Raw genomic sequence first — 18867 nt, forward strand, 5'->3', positions numbered from 1 at the left:
GTGTCAAAGGTAATTATTCTGGTGGGAGATGGGAGTGAATGAACATCATAAAAACCATGCGCCTGCCACCAGACAAACTGTCTAGGGTTATCCCTACCCGGAGGGAATAATGGGTTATGTAATAGACGTATCAGAGGCAGGTGAGGAGAGATAATGCCAGCGGAGTATTTGACAGAATCCCAAAGACGAAGCGCAAGTGTCAATATCGGGCTAAGGGTAGATGGACGTTGGGAAATAGGGAGCCATGGCAAGGAGGGGAGCGGTATCGGGTGAGAATCCATCATATCTACTACAGCCCACAGGGGGAAATGGTGAGATGCATGAATATGAGCTAAAGGGGCAATGTTAGCCGCCAAGTAGTAAGACTGGAGATTTGGAACTGATAACCCGCCCACATTCCGCCGCGCAAATAAGATATGTTTGCTAATTCTGGGTCGAGAGGAGCCCCAAATAAAGGACAGAAGTTTTCGCTGATGTATACGCAATATATGCGAAGGTACTGAAACTGGCAGAACACGAAATAGGTAAAGTAGTTTAGGGAGATAAGTCATACGGATTGCATTAATTCTACCAAACCATGATAACGGGAAATGAGACCAAGAGGACAAGAGTTCGGTCAACTCATGAAAGACAGTGGGGAAGTTAGCCTGATACAGTCCCTCATATGTCGGGGTAAGCGTAATTCCTAAGTATGGTAAGGCCGAGAGCCATTGAAAGGGGAACGTTTGCTTCAAAGTAGTCAAAAGTGATGGTGGGAGGGTAACTGACATAGCTCTTGATTTAGCTGGATTGACATGTAAACCTGAAAGGGTGGCAAAGGAATCCAGAACTGCAAGTAAATTAGGCAAAGTAATCCCCGGATTCGAAATTGACAATAATATGTCATCCGCAAACAACGACAATTTATGTTGGGAGCCTGCCACATCAATTCCCTTAATATCAGGATGTATACGGATTGCTTCAGCCAACGGTTCCAGGGCTAAAATAAAAAGTAAAGGGGAAAGCGGGCAGCCCTGCCTAGTACCTCTGGAAACCGAGAACGTAGAAGACTCAAATCCGTAGTATCTAAGCTTCGCTTGAGGGGATGTATATAGTGAAGAGATCCATCGTAAGAAGGAAGGGCCAAAGCCAAAACGATGGAGGACCGACAGGAGATACGGCCAGGATAAAGTGTCAAAGGCCTTATTGATGTCTAAGGATAAGAGCATCATATCGATTTTACGAGTATGGGCCAAATGTTGCAGTTGTAAAATACGTCTGATAGCATCTCCGGCCTGCCTATGGGAACAAATCCCACCTGGTCCTTTTTAATCAGACGAGAAAGGAAGGAATTCAATCGAGTAGCCAAAATCTTAGTAAGAATCTTCATGTCAATATTGATAAGAGAAATAGGCCTATAATTAGCCCAGGAAGAATGGTCACGATCCGGTTTAGGGATCATAACCACATTAGCAGTTAAAGAGTCCGGAGAAAAATTCGAACCTCCCTTCACCGCATTAAACATAGCGGCAAGGTGGGGAGCGAGCACATCAGCTAATTTCTTATAATATAATGCCGTATATCCATCAGGACCTGGGCGTTTACCCGTTTTCAGTTCTGCTATACATTGTAAAACCTCAGATACTTGGATATTACGGTCCATCAAATCCTTATGGGCCGACGTTAAAGTAGGTAAGGGCAACCTAGATAAAAAGTCAGAAATAGACTGAGGGTCAGCCTGGGTGGGATCAGAGTAAAGTTTAGCTAGTCTGTGCCGGAACTCCTCTAAAACCGTTACTGGGTTGCTCGTAAGAGTATTGTGACGAATACGTAAAGATATCGGTTTGGGGTGTTGCTCAAAAGAACGCAATCTACGGGCCAACATAGAATCTGGTTTGTTAGCTTTGCTATACCACTTCTGGCGAGTCCAACGCAAGGAGCGTTCAGCCTCATCTGTTAGGCACAGATCCCATTCTAAGTGAGCCTGATCCAAGAGTCTACGATTTGACGGGGAAGGTGACTGTTTAAACTGGGCTGACGCGGAAGCTAACTTCGATTCTAACTGACGTTGCTTAAGCTGTCGTTCTTTCTTTCGCCTTGAAGCTATATGGATAATATGTCCCCTAAGAACTGCCTTGTATGCTTCCCACAATGTTACTGAAGAAGAGACAGAACCCGAGTTTAATTGAAAATATTCCTGAGACTTACTTTGTAGCTCCGTCTGAATCTCCTTCAGTGAAAGCAAGGAGTCATTCATTATCCATGAAGAGAAGGTCGGCCTGCAAAGGAGAGCTCGACAGACAACCAAAATAGGCTCATGGTCTGACCATGGGACTGTTAGGATAGAAATAGAACGAACCAAAGGGAGATGTTTACGTGAAACGAAGGCATGATCAATTCTAGAATGAGAATGATGGGGATGTGAATAATAAGTGTAATCTTTCCCCTGAGGATGAAATTCACGCCATAAATCTACCAGGTCATGGGTAGTTAACGTCCGTGTAAAGGACTTCGCTGATGTGGAAGGGTCAGAGCGCTCTGCTGGATATTTATCTAGTGCAGGGTTTAACACTAAATTTGAATCCCCCGCCATCAGAAGCGTACCCCTTTGATGTGTGGCCAGGAGAGAACATAGATGTGACAGAAAAGGTCCAGGGTTGACGTTAGGAGCGTAATAGGACATTATAGTAACCTCTATTCCATGGATCGTACCCTGGAGCAGAAGGTATCTGCCATTAGGATCAGCAATACGCTTCACACAGACAAATGGAGTTTTACTATGGAAAGCAACCAATACACCTCTCTGTTTAGTGGGACCAGTAGCTTGAAATATCTGAGGGTAACGTGCATCAAAATATTTTGGAGCAGAAGTAGTGGAGAAGTGGGTTTCTTGCAAACAATCAATATCAACTTGGCGAGCCTGAAGAAACTTAAATATCTTTACCCGTTTCTGTGGAGAGTTCATCCCCTGGACATTCAGCGATAACCAGTTCAACGACATGGAAATCTAAAAGGAAAGAACATAAAATCCGCCACGATCCCCGGGAGCCCTGGAAACAAAAATTTGCAAAAACACAAAACATACATGACAAAAGACAAGGAGAAAGAAACTAAGAAGAAAGGAGAGGACAAGAAGACCTTTAATATACAAGCAAGATATCTGGAAATCATGGAGAATGATTCAAACAGTATAGTAATCACCTGTGGGTAAAACACCCACATAAAGGCCAGGTAGCGGGTGGGACAGAAGACCAGACCGCTAGCCAGCTCGAAGGGGGACACGACCAGCCACCAGAACAACTCGGCAGTGATATAGAATATACAAACATTATACAAACAACTGAGGCTAATACACCTGTGAATAGGCAATCCAAAACTCGCGGGACAATAAAGATCTCAACCAATCAATGCAGAGAAAAGTAACATCCACTCTTGATTGGAAGAGATAAGACACACGGAAATATGAAATCCCTGAACAAATCTAGACTCAAGTCCAGAAAGTGGCAGCCAAAAAAAAGAAAAGAAAAAAATCCACAGGGGACTAAGCTACATACTGGCGGCCAGCTTCCAAACATCAGGTCGCAGAGATTTCCTGAAAGCGCTGGGCCTGTAGGGATCGAAGAGCCTGTGAACCGCTTTGACTAGGAGGAGATTTATGCGAAGACTGGGAATTTTGATGACGCGTAGGTATTAAAGTCTCCTCACTCTGGGATTGTGGCAACTCCAGTTTGAGCTCCCGAAAGTGACGCCGGAGATCCGCTGGCGAAGAAGCTTGGAATTGACGACCTTGAAAGGAGAATGAAAGCTTGAAAGGGAAGCCCCATCTGTACTTGATATCAGCTGACTGAAGAATCCGAAGATAAGGTCTCAGAGAACGACGTTTGGCAATTGTGACTGGGGACAGATCCGCGAACAGATGGACAGAATGACCTTGAAACTCCAAAACTGAACGATTCCGAGCTGCCTGCAGTAGACGTTCCTTAGTGCGATAGAAGTGGAATTTAATAATAATGTCTCTGGGAGGACCCTCCGTGGGCTTAGGTGCTAGAGCTCTATGGATACGATCAAACTCCAGACGTTCCAGAGGCTTCGGGATTATGTTCAAGAGGATCAACCATCCCCGACGGGAATTGCCGCTGACTATCACCATCAGACTCAGGGTCTCCTGGAAGTTGGGTGTTATCATCAGGCTCAGGCGGGCTAGGTATCAACTTGGCAATGTGGCCCTGTGAAGGGGATTGCTGTTTGGCCCGGTGTTTAAGTTTAGTGCGGGGAGTACGGTGCATTGCCGAAAGCGGTCCACAGATTTCCAAGTCGCCCCCAGACTATTGAAGTGTTATGTTAGGGTGTAGAAGCCCAATGGCCGAGATGAATGTCTCGGTGGCACGGCCCAAGGAAGTCACTCTGGCATTTTCCCCTTGGCACCCCTGATTTATCCACTGGGGAAGGGGACTATGCAGAAGGATGCCTTCCCCCATCCAGCACCCGTCCTGTAGCAGGTCAGACCTCCAGTATCCTGCCAGGATCCTGCAGGGACATAGTATATTCCACCAGGCCACCAGGAGGACTAAGGGAGCCCACCCAGCCTGCCCCAATAGCTGACCTGACTCCAGAGGTTGGCGGGCAATGCGACAGTGCGGCAGTCCGGCCGCGATGGCGATCCGCTCCGGCCGCGGATCTAGGAAACACCGCGGCTTCACACGCCGCGGTAGGCCTCAGTCCACCCCGCGCCCCAGATGCTCAGAGAAGGGGCAGAGCAACTCGACACCCCTCCTCAGATGTCAGGTAGAGTCTGGACAGCCAGGGATCCTTTGTGGGCAGCCTCCGTACCTCGGATGGTAACGGATGGAGGATCAGGGTGCCGGAGCTTCAGAAAGAAGCGTCTGCTCCCGGCGCCATCTTGGACACGCCCCCTCATTTCCTTTTTTTAGGCTTTTTTCTATATTTTGCCATGGTGATCTGGCAAGTAATACACTTCCTGTCTGAGGGTGGCTCCACTCTGGATAGGAGAGCAGTGGGGACACCTTTGGACAACAGAATTCTTAATCAAGGGAGAGGGTAGTGTTAAAGCAACTAGCAAATATAGATGAACTTGACTAATAAATTAAAGTCATCTAAAAGGTTTTCTTTCATTACAGCAACTTATTTTTTTCCTTTTGGTAAAGGTTTTAAATAAATTAATGAACGATGATCATTGTAATAACCACTGTCAGTGTTAAATGGTTTGTCTCACCCCTCTAACTGCCATTTTTGCTGGGCAGCTTGGTCTTATAAAGGAAGTTGAAAAAATCAGACTTACTGGCTAGATTCACAGGTGAAATAAAGGAAAAAAGAGAACAAAATGCATCCATCACATCTATGAATTGGTAAGCTGCAGTATAAGAAACCCCAGAAAACTAACCTCCAACAGTATATTAGCCCATGTTCCATATTTTTGCAATGTCCTAACCCAGAAGCAGATTGAATTCTTGCATGTCAGTGCCAGGAAATACCAACACTACGTTACAGCACCAATAACTACTGGTCCACTTTGCTGTTAAATGTATCTGTTCCAGAATACAATTTTCTTAATAACACTAAGATACTGTAAATAATTTTTTTTCCAGTTTTTAACACCACACACATTCATTTACAGTGGGGCAAAAAAGTATTTAGTCAGCCACCAATTGTGCAAGTTCTCCCAGTTAAAAAGATGAGAGAGGCCTGAAATTGGCATCATAGGTAGACCTCAACTATGAGAGACAAAATGAGAAAAAAAATCCAGACAATCACATTGGCTGATTTGGAAAGAATTTATTTGCAAATTATGGTGGAAAATAAGTATTTGGTCACCTACAAACAAGCAAGATTTCTGGCTCTCACAGACCTGTACCTTCTTCTTTAAGAGGCTCCTCTGTCCTGCACTCATTACCTGTATCAATGGCACCTGTTTGAACTTATCAGTATAAAAGACACCTGTCCACAACCTCAAACAGTCACACTCCAAACTCCACTATGGTGAAGACTAAAGAGCTGTCGAAGGACACCAGAAACAAAATTGTAGACCTACACCAGGCTGGGAAGACTGAATCTGCAATAGGCAAGCAGCTTGGTGTGAACAAATCAACTGTGGGAGCAATAATTTGAAAATGGAAGACATACAAGACCACTGATAATCTCCCTCGATCTGGGGCTCCACGCAAGATCTCTCCCCGTGGGGTCAAAATGATCACAAGAATGGTAAGCAAAAATCCCAGGACCACACAGGGGGACCTAGTGAATGACCTGCGGAGAGCTGGGACCAATGTAACAAAGGCTACTATCGGTAACACACTACGCCTCCAGGGACTCAGATCCTGAAGTGCCAGACATGTCCCCCTGCTTAAGCCAGTACATGTCCGGGCCCATCTGAAGTTTGCTAGAGAGCATTTGGATGATCCAGAAGAGGATTGGGAGAATGTCATATGGTCAGATGAAACCAAAATAGAACTGTTTGGTAGAAACACAACTCGTCGTGTTTGGAGGAGAGAGAATGCTGAGCTGCATCCAAAGAACACCATAGCTACTGTGAAGCATGGGGGTGGCAACATCATGCTTTGGGGCTGTTTCTCCGCAAAGGGACCAGGACGACCGATCCATGTACAGGACAGAATGAATGGGGCCATGTATCGTGAGATTTTGAGTGCAAACCTCCTTCCATCAGCAAGGGCATTGAAGATGAAACATGGCTGGGTCTTCCAACATGACAATGATCCCAAACATACTGCCCGGGCAACAAAGGAGTGGCTTTGTAAGAAGCATTTCAAGGTACTGGAGTGGCCTAGCGAGTCTCCGATCTCAACCCCATAGAAAACCTTTGAAGGGAGTTGAAAGTCCATGTTGCCCAGCGACAGCCCCAAAACATCACTGCTCTAGAAGACATCTGCATGGAGGAATAGGCCAACATACCATAACAGTGTGTGCCAACCTTGTGAAGACTTACAGGAAACGTTTGACCTCTGTCATTGCCAACAAAGGATATATAACAAAGTATTGAGATGAACTTTTGATATTGACCAAATACCTTTTTTCCACCATAATTTGCAATAAATTCTTTCCAAATCAGCCAATGTGATTGTCTGGTTTTGTTTTCTCATTTTGTCTCTCATAGTTGAGGTCTACCTATGATGCCAATTACAGGCCTCTCTCATCTTTTTAAGTGGGAGAACTTGCACAATTGGTGGCTGACTAAATACTTTTTTGCCCCACTGTATTTACCAGATAAAATAATAACAGTATATGCTGGTAAACATTCTAGCAAAGAAAGAACTGTAAAATCCTTTCATTCTTGCTTTCAAAAAAAATGCTGTTTATACTTGCCAAGAAAGTTTTGGGAATGCTTTAAATCATAAGGTTTTAGATTTGCGCAATCACAAATATATAAGACCCAGAGCATCATTAAGTAGATGCATGTAACTGTAATTAAAATTAAATAAATAGTTAAAGTACAATTAAAATTTCTTAATTAAAATGAAATTTGTCATGCCAACATTAATTTTTGCCACATCATAAAGACATATTCCTTAACTTAAAAAAGCATAAAAATAGTTTAACATTGTACAAATGTTTGTAATTCCCAAATCCCTGATTGTTTGGAATTGGGGTCATTTAAAGTTTTAAAATATGGGAGAATTAGGAGAAATAGGAAATCAAAGTATAAGCAAGCCAACCAGTAAAAGTAAAATATATATACATTTTTAACATAGTTATAATAATTTATGCATAGCACAAAAGAAAACACAAAAATATTATAGAATATATTCATTTTTAATCTGTCTACCAGGACAACATGGTCTATTATTTTTGTCTGTAATAGCAAGCACATAAAGTCAATGAATTGCTAAGTTATTTACAAAAATATTGGCTTTTATTATATATATTTTACATCACAATGCAGGACCTATTAATGTTATGATTTCATATACTGAGATTCAGGTTTTTTAAGATGTGTGTTTTTTTTGTTTTGTTTTGTTTTTTTACAGGAAGTGTGCTGCATTTGCAAGTGGATTCCTGAGAATACAAAGAACCAGCTGTCTGTACTCCCACATTCGTACAGTTCACAAGTACATACCTCGAAGAGCTGTACTATATGTACCTGGAAATGATGAAAGAAAAATCCAAAAAATAGCTACTCTCAATGTAGATTGTGCAGTGCTAGACTGTGAAGATGGTGTAGCTATCAATAAAAAGGTATGTCATTACATATTGTTTTAATAGAAAAAGATCTTTGGTAAATGTCAAATCTAAATATAAAAAAATCCAGTCACTTTATAGTAACCTCAGTGCTATAGAAAAGGTCCTAAACAGTCATTATCAAGCCTAGTATTTGGAGGCAGCGTACATTTCAAGGGTCTACAATGGCATGACCTGCATGGGAAATCTTTTCTTTAAATAATATGTTACCCCAGCATTTCATATTCCTGATATGCGCCTGTTGTACCTTGTACTTATGTTAAAAGGTATCCTGGGAGCACAGTTTACCTGTCCTCCAATGATCAGACCTGTTCTGACATGCTCCCCCCCTGCACACCCATTCACTGGGAAGATCAGTGTCTTGCTGTTTCTCTACCCCCACCTCTCTAAGGCCCTTATGCAGCTGAACCACAAACATAAAAGGGGGTGCACCAGCCATGTGCGTTACTGTAAATCTTTTTAATTAAAACCTGGAATCCATTATACTCACAAAAAGAGAAATGGCACGGGTATATACAATAACCAAGAAACCACCAGATGCATGTCCATCAAATTAGGCACGGCTAATGCATTTTAAGGGCCATGCCCTCTTCCTCAGAGCAAACCAAAGCCCATACAGTATGCTGCCTTATGTAGCAGAGAACAGAGATTGTTTGATCGCTTATAATAAAAAGAATAAAAAGGTATATAGAATGCGTGTGTGTTTGTGTGTATGTGTATATATACACTATATTGCCAAAAGTATTGGGTCACCCCTCCAAATTAATGGATTAAGGTATTCCAATCACCTCCATGGCCACAGGTGTATAAAATCAAGCACCTAGGCATGCAGACTGCTTTTACAAACATTTGTGAAAGAATGATAGGTTGCCACCTGTGCAATAAGTCCATCTGTGAAATTTCCTTGTTAATAAATATTCCACGGTCAAGTGGTATTACAACAAAGTGGAAGCAACTGGGAACAACAGCAACTCAGCCACAAAGTGGTAGACCACGTAAAATGACAGAGCGAGGTCAGTGCATGCTGAAGCACACAGTGCGCAGAAGTCACCAACTGTCTGCAGAGTCAATATCTGAGGACATCCAAACTTTGTGTGGCCTTCAGATTAGCACAACAGTACATAGAGAGCTTCATGGAATGGGTTTCCATGGCCGAGCAGCTGCATCCAAGCCTTACATCACCAAATGAAATGCGTCGGATGCAGTGGTGTAAAGCAAGCCTCCACTGGACTCTAGAGCAATGGAGACGTATTCTCTGGAGTGATGATTCACGCTTCTCTATCTGTCAATCCATTGGACATGTCGGTTTGGCAGCTGCCAGGAGAACGGTACATGCCTGACTGCATTGTGCCAAGTATATATATATATATATACACACACACACACATTTTGCCTGTCATTTCTATTTTAAACTGAGTGGGTTTTTTTTATAAAGTAGGTAATCACACATACTTTAAGAGTTCAAAAATCTAAAAGTCAAACACTAGAAATTCAGAAACATCAGGGTTTTTTAAAACATTTTATAGTAAACTGATGTGTACAGTCAGTTCCATAAATATTGGGACATCGACACAATTCTAACATTTTTGGCTCTATACACCACCACAATGGATTTGAAATGAAACAAACAAGATGTTCTTTAACTGCAGACTGTCAGCTTTAATTTGAGGGTATTTACATCCAAATCAGGTGAACGATGTAGGAATTACAACAGTTTGCATATGTGCCTCCCACTTGTTAAGGGACCAAAAGTAATGGGACAATTGGCTTCTCAGCTGTTCCATGGCCAGGTGTGTGTTATTCCCTCATTATCCCAATTACAATGAGCAGATAAAAGGTCCAGAGTTAATTTCAAGTGTGCTATTTGCATTTGGAATCTGTTGCTGTCAACTCTCCAGATGAGATCCAAAGAGCTATCACTATCAGTGAAGCAAGCCATCATTAGGCTGAAAAAACAAAACAAACCCATCAGAGAGATAGCAAAAACATTAGGCGTGGCCAAAACAACTGTTTGGAACATTCTTAAAAAGAAGGAACGCACCGGTGAGCTCAGCAACACCAAAAGACCCGGAAGACCACGGAAAACAACTGTGGTGGATGACCGAAGAATTCTTTCCCTGGTGAAGAAAACACCCTTCACAACAGTTGGCCAGATCAAGAACACTCTCCACCTTAACAAGTGGGAGGCACATATGCAAACTGCTGTAATTCCTACACCGTTCACCTGATTTGGATGTAAATACCCTCAAATTAAAGCTGACAGTCTGCAGTTAAAGCACGTCTTATTCGTTTCATTTCAAATCCATTGTGGTGGTGTATAGAGCCAAAAATGTTAGAATTGTGTCGATGTCCCAATATTTATGGACCTGACTGTATTTACATTCGTAATTAAAGTAGTTGTAAATGTAAAACTTTGGTTGTTTTTTTTTACCCTAATGCATTTTCTGCAATATTTAAAATGTCCCTGCACTCGGCCTCAGGGGGCCTTATTGACACATGACACTTCTTTTCCTGGTGGATTCCCTGAAATCCTCCTAAAGAAGTAGGTACAGCCCTCAAAACACATCTATGCCTATGAGAATCATTTATGTATATTTGTTTAATAATTTTTATTAAGGTAATAAGAAAGGTTATAAAACAATACGCCCATAGAATAACAGATGGAGGTCTAACAATAGACAATTGCATGGAGTAGCCCTATACTACATATGAACCGTAATCCATGTAAGGTGGATATTTTCATTACACTGACATTATGAAGTCAAGTAGAGGAAAGAGAGGGGGAGAGGAATAAGAAAGGGAGAAAAGCAGGGTAAGATGGGGAAGGAGCTTGGTCTCGGTACCCACATTTCGCCACAGTATCATATATTTTCTGTATAACCAAAATAGGAAAGTAACAAAGGCAGAAATCGTATCAATCAGCTTTAGACATAAGCTCCACATAGGTAGAAGTGTAGGTAAAAGTGAACCAACAGGCCCATATTTCGTGTGATTTGGTAGCCAAATTGCGAGATTCACAGGTAAGGTCTTCCATTTGGTATGCCGTATGTGGTCAACTATACATAGCCATTGTTGCACCTTGGGGATGAGAGATTGTTTCCAGTATAGTGGAATAAGAGATTTTGCTGCATTTAAAAGGCGAGGTGTGATAGAGCGCTTATACCAGCCTATTGTTTCACTCATACAGTGAAAGAGTACAACCCATGGCTCATTAGAGACAGTATACCCCTGAATGACGTTTATCCAATGTAGGATGGCAGACCAGAAAGGGGGTGTATGCGTGGGCATTCCCACCATATGTGGGCATGTGTGGCAGTGTGCCCACATCCCCTCCAACAAGTGTCAGATACCTCAGAAAATATTTTGTGAAGGAGGGCAGATGTACGGTGCCATCGTAAACGAAGCTTGAAGTTGACTTTCACAGTTTTGGATGAAACAGAAGTGTGGGTCAATTGTAATATGGTGGAGTGTTGGTCATCAGATAATGTACAATGAAGATCACATTCCCAAGCTTCCAAGTATTTGGGATATGTTGCAGACTCCAGAGAAAGAAGAGATTTCTAAAATTGTGAAGCCGTTTTCTTTGGAGGTTGTGTAACTGAGAATGTGCTCTCCACTGGGTTGAAATCAGAAAAGGTACGCAGAGGTTTCCAGAGAAAGAAGAGATTTCTAAAATTGTGAAGCGGTTTTCTTTGGAGGTTGTGTAACTGAGAATGTGCTCTCCACTGGGTTGAAATCAGAAAAGGTACGCAGAGGTTTAGGAAGAGCTTAGATAATGGCACCATCCCATGCTTATACACAACATGTTAAAGCAGGAGGGGATCATGTGGGAGCCAGGTGCGAAATTGTGGGTCTATACTTCCAGATACAAAATAGGAGTGGCTTACTGAGGCCCATAGAAAATCCCAGTAGAAAATCTCAGCTGGTCACATGACCAGCTATATTTTCTATGAATAGAATCACAGACCATGAGAGAAGAAATGCTAAGGGGTGAGGTGACCTCTGAGAGAACACAGAACTGCCTAGGCATCAAAGGTAAAGTAAATAAGGTGAAACCACTTAAGTCATGTTCCAGCTGGACCTATAATTTAGAATGACTGTGATATTTAAAGTTGGAGATGCAATATCACTGCTAAGTAATACGTTTAAAATCAGGTAAAGCTAGACCACCAGCATGTTTTAGTTGGGTAAGCACAGTATGGGAGATCCTGGGTTTTTTCCGATTCCACACATATCGTAGGATCAAGGAATGTAGATTCAAAAAGAAACTAGGTGGTACTTTATAGGGCAACATTTGAAAAATGGAAAGCACTGTGCAATATATTCATTTTAATAATGTTTATTCTGCTTAAACATGAGTGGGCCAGAGAGGTTCATTTGTGTAAATTCTGTCTAATCAAATTTAACAGTGGTATGTAATTCAATATAAAAAATTAGTAAGGCAGGGTTTACAGCGAATGGTCCCAAAAAGAGAAAATATCCAGTGAGTGACAGTTGTGTTAACGAAAATGCCTTGTTGATGTCAGAGGTTAGAGGAGAATAGACAGACTGGTTCGAGATTATAGAAAGGCAACAGTAACTCAAATAACTTCTCGTTACAACCAATGTATGCAGAATACCATCTCTGAATGCACAACACTTCGAACCTTGAAGCAGATGGGCTACAGCAGCAGAAGACCACACTGGGTGCCACTTCTGTCAGCTAAGAACAGGAAACAGAAGCTACAGTTTACACAGGCCCACCAAAATTGGACAATAGAAGATTGGATAAATGTTGCCTGGTCTGATGAGTCTCAATTTCTCAAGAGATGATTGTGTGTGAAAATCCCAGTAGATCAGCATTTTTTAAAATACTCAGATCAGCCCGTCTGGCACCAACAACCATGCCATGTTCAAAGTCACTTAAATCCTCTGTCTTGCCCATTCTTATCTTTGGTTTGACCTTCAGCAAGTCGTCTTCACCATGTCTAGTTGTCTAAATGCATTGAGTTTCTGTCTTGCGAATGGCTGATTAACCATTTGTGTTACCAAGCAATTGAACAGGTGTACCTGTATGTGGCTGGTGAGTGTGTGTGTGTGTATATATGTATGTACAGTGAAGGAAATAAGTATTTGATCCCCTGCTGATTTTGAATGTTTGCCCACTCAAGAAATGATCAGTCTCAAGAGGGATTTTGGCCCACTTCTCTTGGCAGATCCTCTCCAAGTCATTAAGGTTTGGTGGCTGACGTTTGGCAACTCAAACTTTCAGCTCTCTCCACAGATTTTCAATCGGATTAAGGTCTGGAGACTGGCTAGGCCACTCCAGGACCTTAATGTGCTTCTTCTTGAGCCACTCCTTCATTGCCTTGGCCATGTTTTTTGAGTCATTGTCATACTGGAACACCCATCCATGACCCATTTTCAATGCCCTGGCTGAGGGAAGACGGTTCTCACCCAAGACTTGACGGTACATTGCCCCGTCCATCGTCCCTTTGATGCGGTGCAGTTGTCCTGTCCCCTTAGCAGAAAAACACCCCCTAAGCAGAATGTTTCCACCACCATGTTTGACAGTTGGGATGGTGTTCTTGGGGTCATAGGCAGCATTCCTCCTCCTCCAAATATGGCGAGTTGAGTTGATGCCAAAAAGCTCGATTTTGGTCTCATCTGACCACAACACTTTCAACCAGTCCTCCTCTGCATCATTCAGATGTTCAGTGGCAAACTTCAGACAGGCCTGGACATGTGCATTTTTGAGCAGAGGGACCTTGCGGGCACAACAGGATTTCAATCCTTGTTGGCGTAGTGTGATACCAATTGTTTTCTTGGTGACTGTGGTCCCAGCTGCCTGGAGATCATTGACAAGATCCTCACGAGTACTTCTGGGATGATTCCTCACTGTTCTCATGATCATTTACACTCCACGACGTGAGAACTTGCATGCTGGAGAGTTTGGAATCTGATTGTTTGATTGCTCCTGTGGACAGGTATCTTTTATAGAGGTAACAAAATGAGATTAGCAGCAGTCCCTTTAAGAGATTGCTTCTAATCTCAGCTTGTTACCTGTATGAAAAACATCTGGTAGCCAGAAATCCTGATGAATGATAGGGGATCAAATACTTATTTCCCTCATGAACATGCAAATCAGTACATCATTTGTTAGACTTGCATTTCTTTTGAATTTTGTGTTGCTATCTGTCTCACAGTGTTACAATACACCTACCATTCGATTTTCAGATTGATCATTTCTTTGTGAGTGGGCAAACATTCAAAATCAGCAGGGGATCAAATACTTATTTCCTTCACTGTATATACATTACTGTGACATAGTAATGGACAAAATATTGATATGCCATATGTAGCATTCACTATGCAGGGGTGTCCTATAATAAATTTTGTAAAAACTATTATAGTTTTTTTTCAGCACCTTTTTAAATCCACAGTCTCCCTAAACTTTTGTTTAAAGGATAATTTGACTTTTTAGACAAAAATAATAAATGCACATTTTTTGCAGGTAAAAAACTGTGCATTTATTATTTTTGTTTAAAGGAGCCTGGAAAGCATTGCATCAGTGATCAGTAGATCGCTGATGCCATGCAGGTCTCCTGCAGACCTGTCAGAATATCTACTTTCTGCACGGGATGTACAAGCAAGTAGACATTCTGACAGGAAGCTTCAATTAAGTTTGTTGAAACCTACAAGCTGACAGCCACCAAGGCTGTTAGGACTTGCAGTTCATTCATTCACGGACGTCTGTGAATAAATGATGCGGCCATGTGGGCGGAGCCCCGCACAGCCGCACTGTTTTCAAATTCGACAGATAGTACAGGGAGACTTCTCCCCATACTATCTGTCAGAGGGAGGGTTATGGATGGAACATATAACATGATCCCAAAGGTGCACTTATTCTTTAGCTTATATAGGATGTGGTGTTTAAACAATGGCCCCACTGTTTTTTCAAATTTCTAGTGGAACTTTGATATTATGTCCATGTATAAAAGTGTTGATACACCCTAACCAGAAGAAGGATTGATAAGGTCCAGGTTAGTCACAGAAGAGCTTTGTCATTTTCATCCATAAGAATATATGGTACATTCTTTATGTGCCCAGGTATTTGGTATTTTTGATAATTTTACCTTGCAAGTGAAAGGGGAGTCAGATTTTACAGTGGAGAGGTCTTGCAGAGATAAAGAAATTGCTCAAGAAACCAAATATGACAAATTATTTGATGGATGAGAAGTATGTGGTGAGGTAATACTGTATATATTAAGAGATCATCAGCATATTGACAACTTATATTGATGGTTATCAAGTTGAATCTTTGGTATATTAGAATTATCATGTGGTTCATTGACCAGATGCTCCATGAGGAGAATGTACAGTGGGGATCGAAAGTTTGGGCACCCCAGCTAAAAATTTGTATTAATGTGCATAAAGAAGCCAAGGAAAGATGGAAAAATCTCCAAAAGGCATCAAATTACAGATTAGACATTCTTATAATATGACAGCAAAAGTTAGATTTTATTTCCATCATTTACACTTTGAAAATAACAGAAAACAAAAAAATGGTATCTGCAAAAGTTTGGGCACCCTGCAGAATTTATAGCATGCACTGCCCCCTTCGCAAAGCTGAGACCTGCCAGTGTCATGGATTGTTCTCAATCATTGTCTGGGAAGACCAGGTTATGTCAATCTCAAAGGTTTTAAATGCCCAGACTCATCTGACCTTGCCCCAACAATCAGCACCGTGGGTTCTTCTAAGCAGTTGTCTAGAAAACTGAAACTGAAAATAGTTGACGCTCACAAAGCTGGAGAAGGCTATAATAAGTTAGCAAAGCGTTTTCAGATGTCAATATCCTCTATTCGGAATGTAATTAAGAAATGGCAGTCATCAGGAACAGTGGAAGTTAAAGCAAGATCTGGAAGACCAAGAAAAATATCAGACAGAACAGCTCGCAGGATTGTGAGAAAAACAATTCAAAACCCACTTTTGACTGCACGATCTCTCCAGAAAGATCTGGCAGACACTAGAGTTGTGGTACACTATTCCACTATAAAGAGATACTTGAACAAATATGGTCTTCATGGAAGAGTTATCAGAAGAAAACCTCTTCTACGTCCTCACCACAAAAATCATCGTTTGAACTTTGCAAATGAACATATAGACAAGCCTGATGCATTTTGGAAACAAGTTATGTGGACCAATGAGGTTAAAATTGAACTTTTTGGCCGGAATGAGCAAAGGTACGTTTGGAGAAGAAGGGGCACAGAATTTAATGAAAAGAACCTCTGTCCAACTGTTAAGCATGGGGTTGGATCAATCATGCTTTGGGGTTGTGTTGCAGCCAGTGGCACAGGGAACATCTCACGAGTAGAAGGAAAAATGGATTCAATAAAATTTCAGCAAATTTTGGATGGTAACTTGATGCCATATGTGAAAAAGCTGAAGTTAAAGAGAGAGGATGGCTTCTACAAATGGATAATGATCCTAAACACACCTCAAAATCCACGGGGGATTACATCTAGAGATGAGCGAAGTATTCAAAAATTCGATTCGACTGATTCGGCAAATTCGTGGAAAAATTTCGATTCGAGTCGAATATATTCGCTGTGAATTTAACTTAAAAAAGGGTGTTTCTAGGCTTCAGAGAGACTTAATATTAGTGCTGAACACTGTACCTTTAATTTAAATGCCCTTGGAGTCTGCTGGGGAAGAGAAATAATACTGTCAGGCAGTATGACATGCAGATGAGTGCCGTCGATCTTAGAATCACCGCACACTTCACTCATTTGGCCAGTCACGGGGCCAAAACCAGAGTGTGGAGCCACAGTGTGGCGGTGGAGGCAGCAGCAATGGGAGGCCATACAGCACCCTATGACAAAAATGGAAACCACCAGCAGTGTGAGGAGACCTGAAAGTGGCACATGGCAGAGTGTGGCGATAGAGACAGCAGCAATGGGAGGCCGTACAGGGACCCATGACACACTCTGGACCTGGCAGCAGCATGAGGAGGCGGTACAGGGGCCCATGGCAGATTACGGGCCTGGCAGCAGCATGAGGAGTCGGTACGGGGGCCCATGGCAGATTACAGGCCTGGCAGCAGCAATGGGAGGCCGTACAGGGACCCATGACACAATCTGGACCTGGCAGCAGCATGGGGAGGCGGTACAGGGGCCCATGACAGATTACGGGCCTGGCAGCAGCATTTGGAGTCGGTACGGGGGCCCATGACACACTCTGGACCTGGCAGCAGCATGAGGAGGCGGTACAGGGGCGCATGACAGATTACGAGCCTGGCAGCAGCAACTTGGACAGGAGGACGTTCAGTTTCTGCACCGTCTGGTGCGTGCTCGCAAACTGTTGTCTCTTGGAAACGGATTCCAAGAAAGACTGCTGACGGAATCCGTGAAGAGGAGTAGCAGGAGAAGGAGCATCTGAACGAGCGGAATATGCCAACAAGCGACAACAGGGGCCCATGACAGATTACGGGCCTGGCAGCAGCATGAGGTGTCGGTACGGGGGCCCATGGCAGATTAGGGGCCTGGCAGCAGCTATGGGAGGCCCGTAATCTGCCAGCACCCTATGACAAAAAATGGAACCCACCAGCAGTGTGAGGAGACCTGAAAGTGGCACATGGCAGAGTGTGGCGATGGAGACAGCAGCAATGGGAGGCCGTACAGGGACCCATGACAGACTCTGGACCTGGCAGCAGCATGAGGAGGCGGTATAGGGGCCCATGGCAGATTAGGGGCCTGGCAGCAGCTATGGGAGGCCCGTAATCTGCCAGCACCCTATGACAAAAAATGGAATACACCAGCAGTGTGAGGAGACCTGAAAGTGGCACATGGCAGAGTGTGGCGATGAAGACAGCAGCAATGGGAGGCCGTACAGGGACCCATGAGAGACTCTGGACTTGGCAGCAGCATGAGGAGGCGGTATAGGGGCCCATGGCAGATTAGGGGCCTGGCAGCAGCTATGGGAGGCCCGTAATCTGCCAGCACCCTATGACAAAAAATGGAACACACCAGCAGTGTGAGGAGACCTGAAAGTGGCACATGTTTGGGGCATGATTCATGGCGGATTTAGTCAGTTGTGTCAGGAACTGGTGGTTTGAAATCCAGACTAATCCACGCCTGATTCATTTTCACAAACGTCAGTCTCTCCACACTTTGGGTGGACAGTCGTGTCCTCCGCGGAGTTGCAATACCTCCTGCCGCACTAAACACGCGCTCCGATGCCACGCTACTGGCCGGGCATGACAGCCTTTCAAGGGCAAATTCAGCTAGTTGGGGCCAAAGGTCAAGTTTCGTTGCCCAGTAGTCAAGGGGATTGTCTACCTCGGTTGGCAGGGTGCTGTCCAAGTAGGCCTAAGCCTGTTGTTTGAGGTCCTGCTCCAGGTCCACCTGATGCTGCTGCTGCTGCTGCTGCTGCGGCTGGTTAGTAGTTTCCTCACTGCGCTGGTGAAGAAAGCTACTCATCATCGACTGCAGACTGAGGCAGCCGCTGCTGGTGGAGCTGCCACTGCTCCTACCACCCCACCCCTCCCCTGCTGCCATGGCAGCGGAACGCGAGCGCACAGGGCCCACAGTGTCTGAGGATGGACGTTGGCGCAGACAGGCAGAGACCAGCTGACTACATAGGTGGTTTTTATAGTACGTTATTTTGGCCTCCCTCTCAGCAGGTGTGAAAAAGGCCAC

General features: G+C 43.4%; 1 protein-coding gene across 2 annotated transcripts in view; it reads left to right on the forward strand.

The window, feature by feature from the left end:
- The window catches only part of CLYBL (citramalyl-CoA lyase), a 496984-nt gene that overhangs the window by 291679 nt on the left and 186438 nt on the right, over positions 1–18867 (forward strand). For both annotated transcript variants that reach the window (XM_089684538.1, XM_089684539.1), the window contains exon 2: positions 7980–8187. In XM_089684538.1, the coding sequence (XP_089540664.1) occupies positions 7980–8187 (208 nt within the window). The remainder of the gene's footprint in view (positions 1–7979; positions 8188–18867) is intronic.

Source organism: Staurois parvus, unplaced genomic scaffold, assembly GCF_062004578.1.
Source record: "Staurois parvus isolate SC_StPar_1 unplaced genomic scaffold, SC_StPar_1.0 ptg000349l, whole genome shotgun sequence".
NCBI classification, from domain to species: domain Eukaryota; kingdom Metazoa; phylum Chordata; class Amphibia; order Anura; family Ranidae; genus Staurois; species Staurois parvus.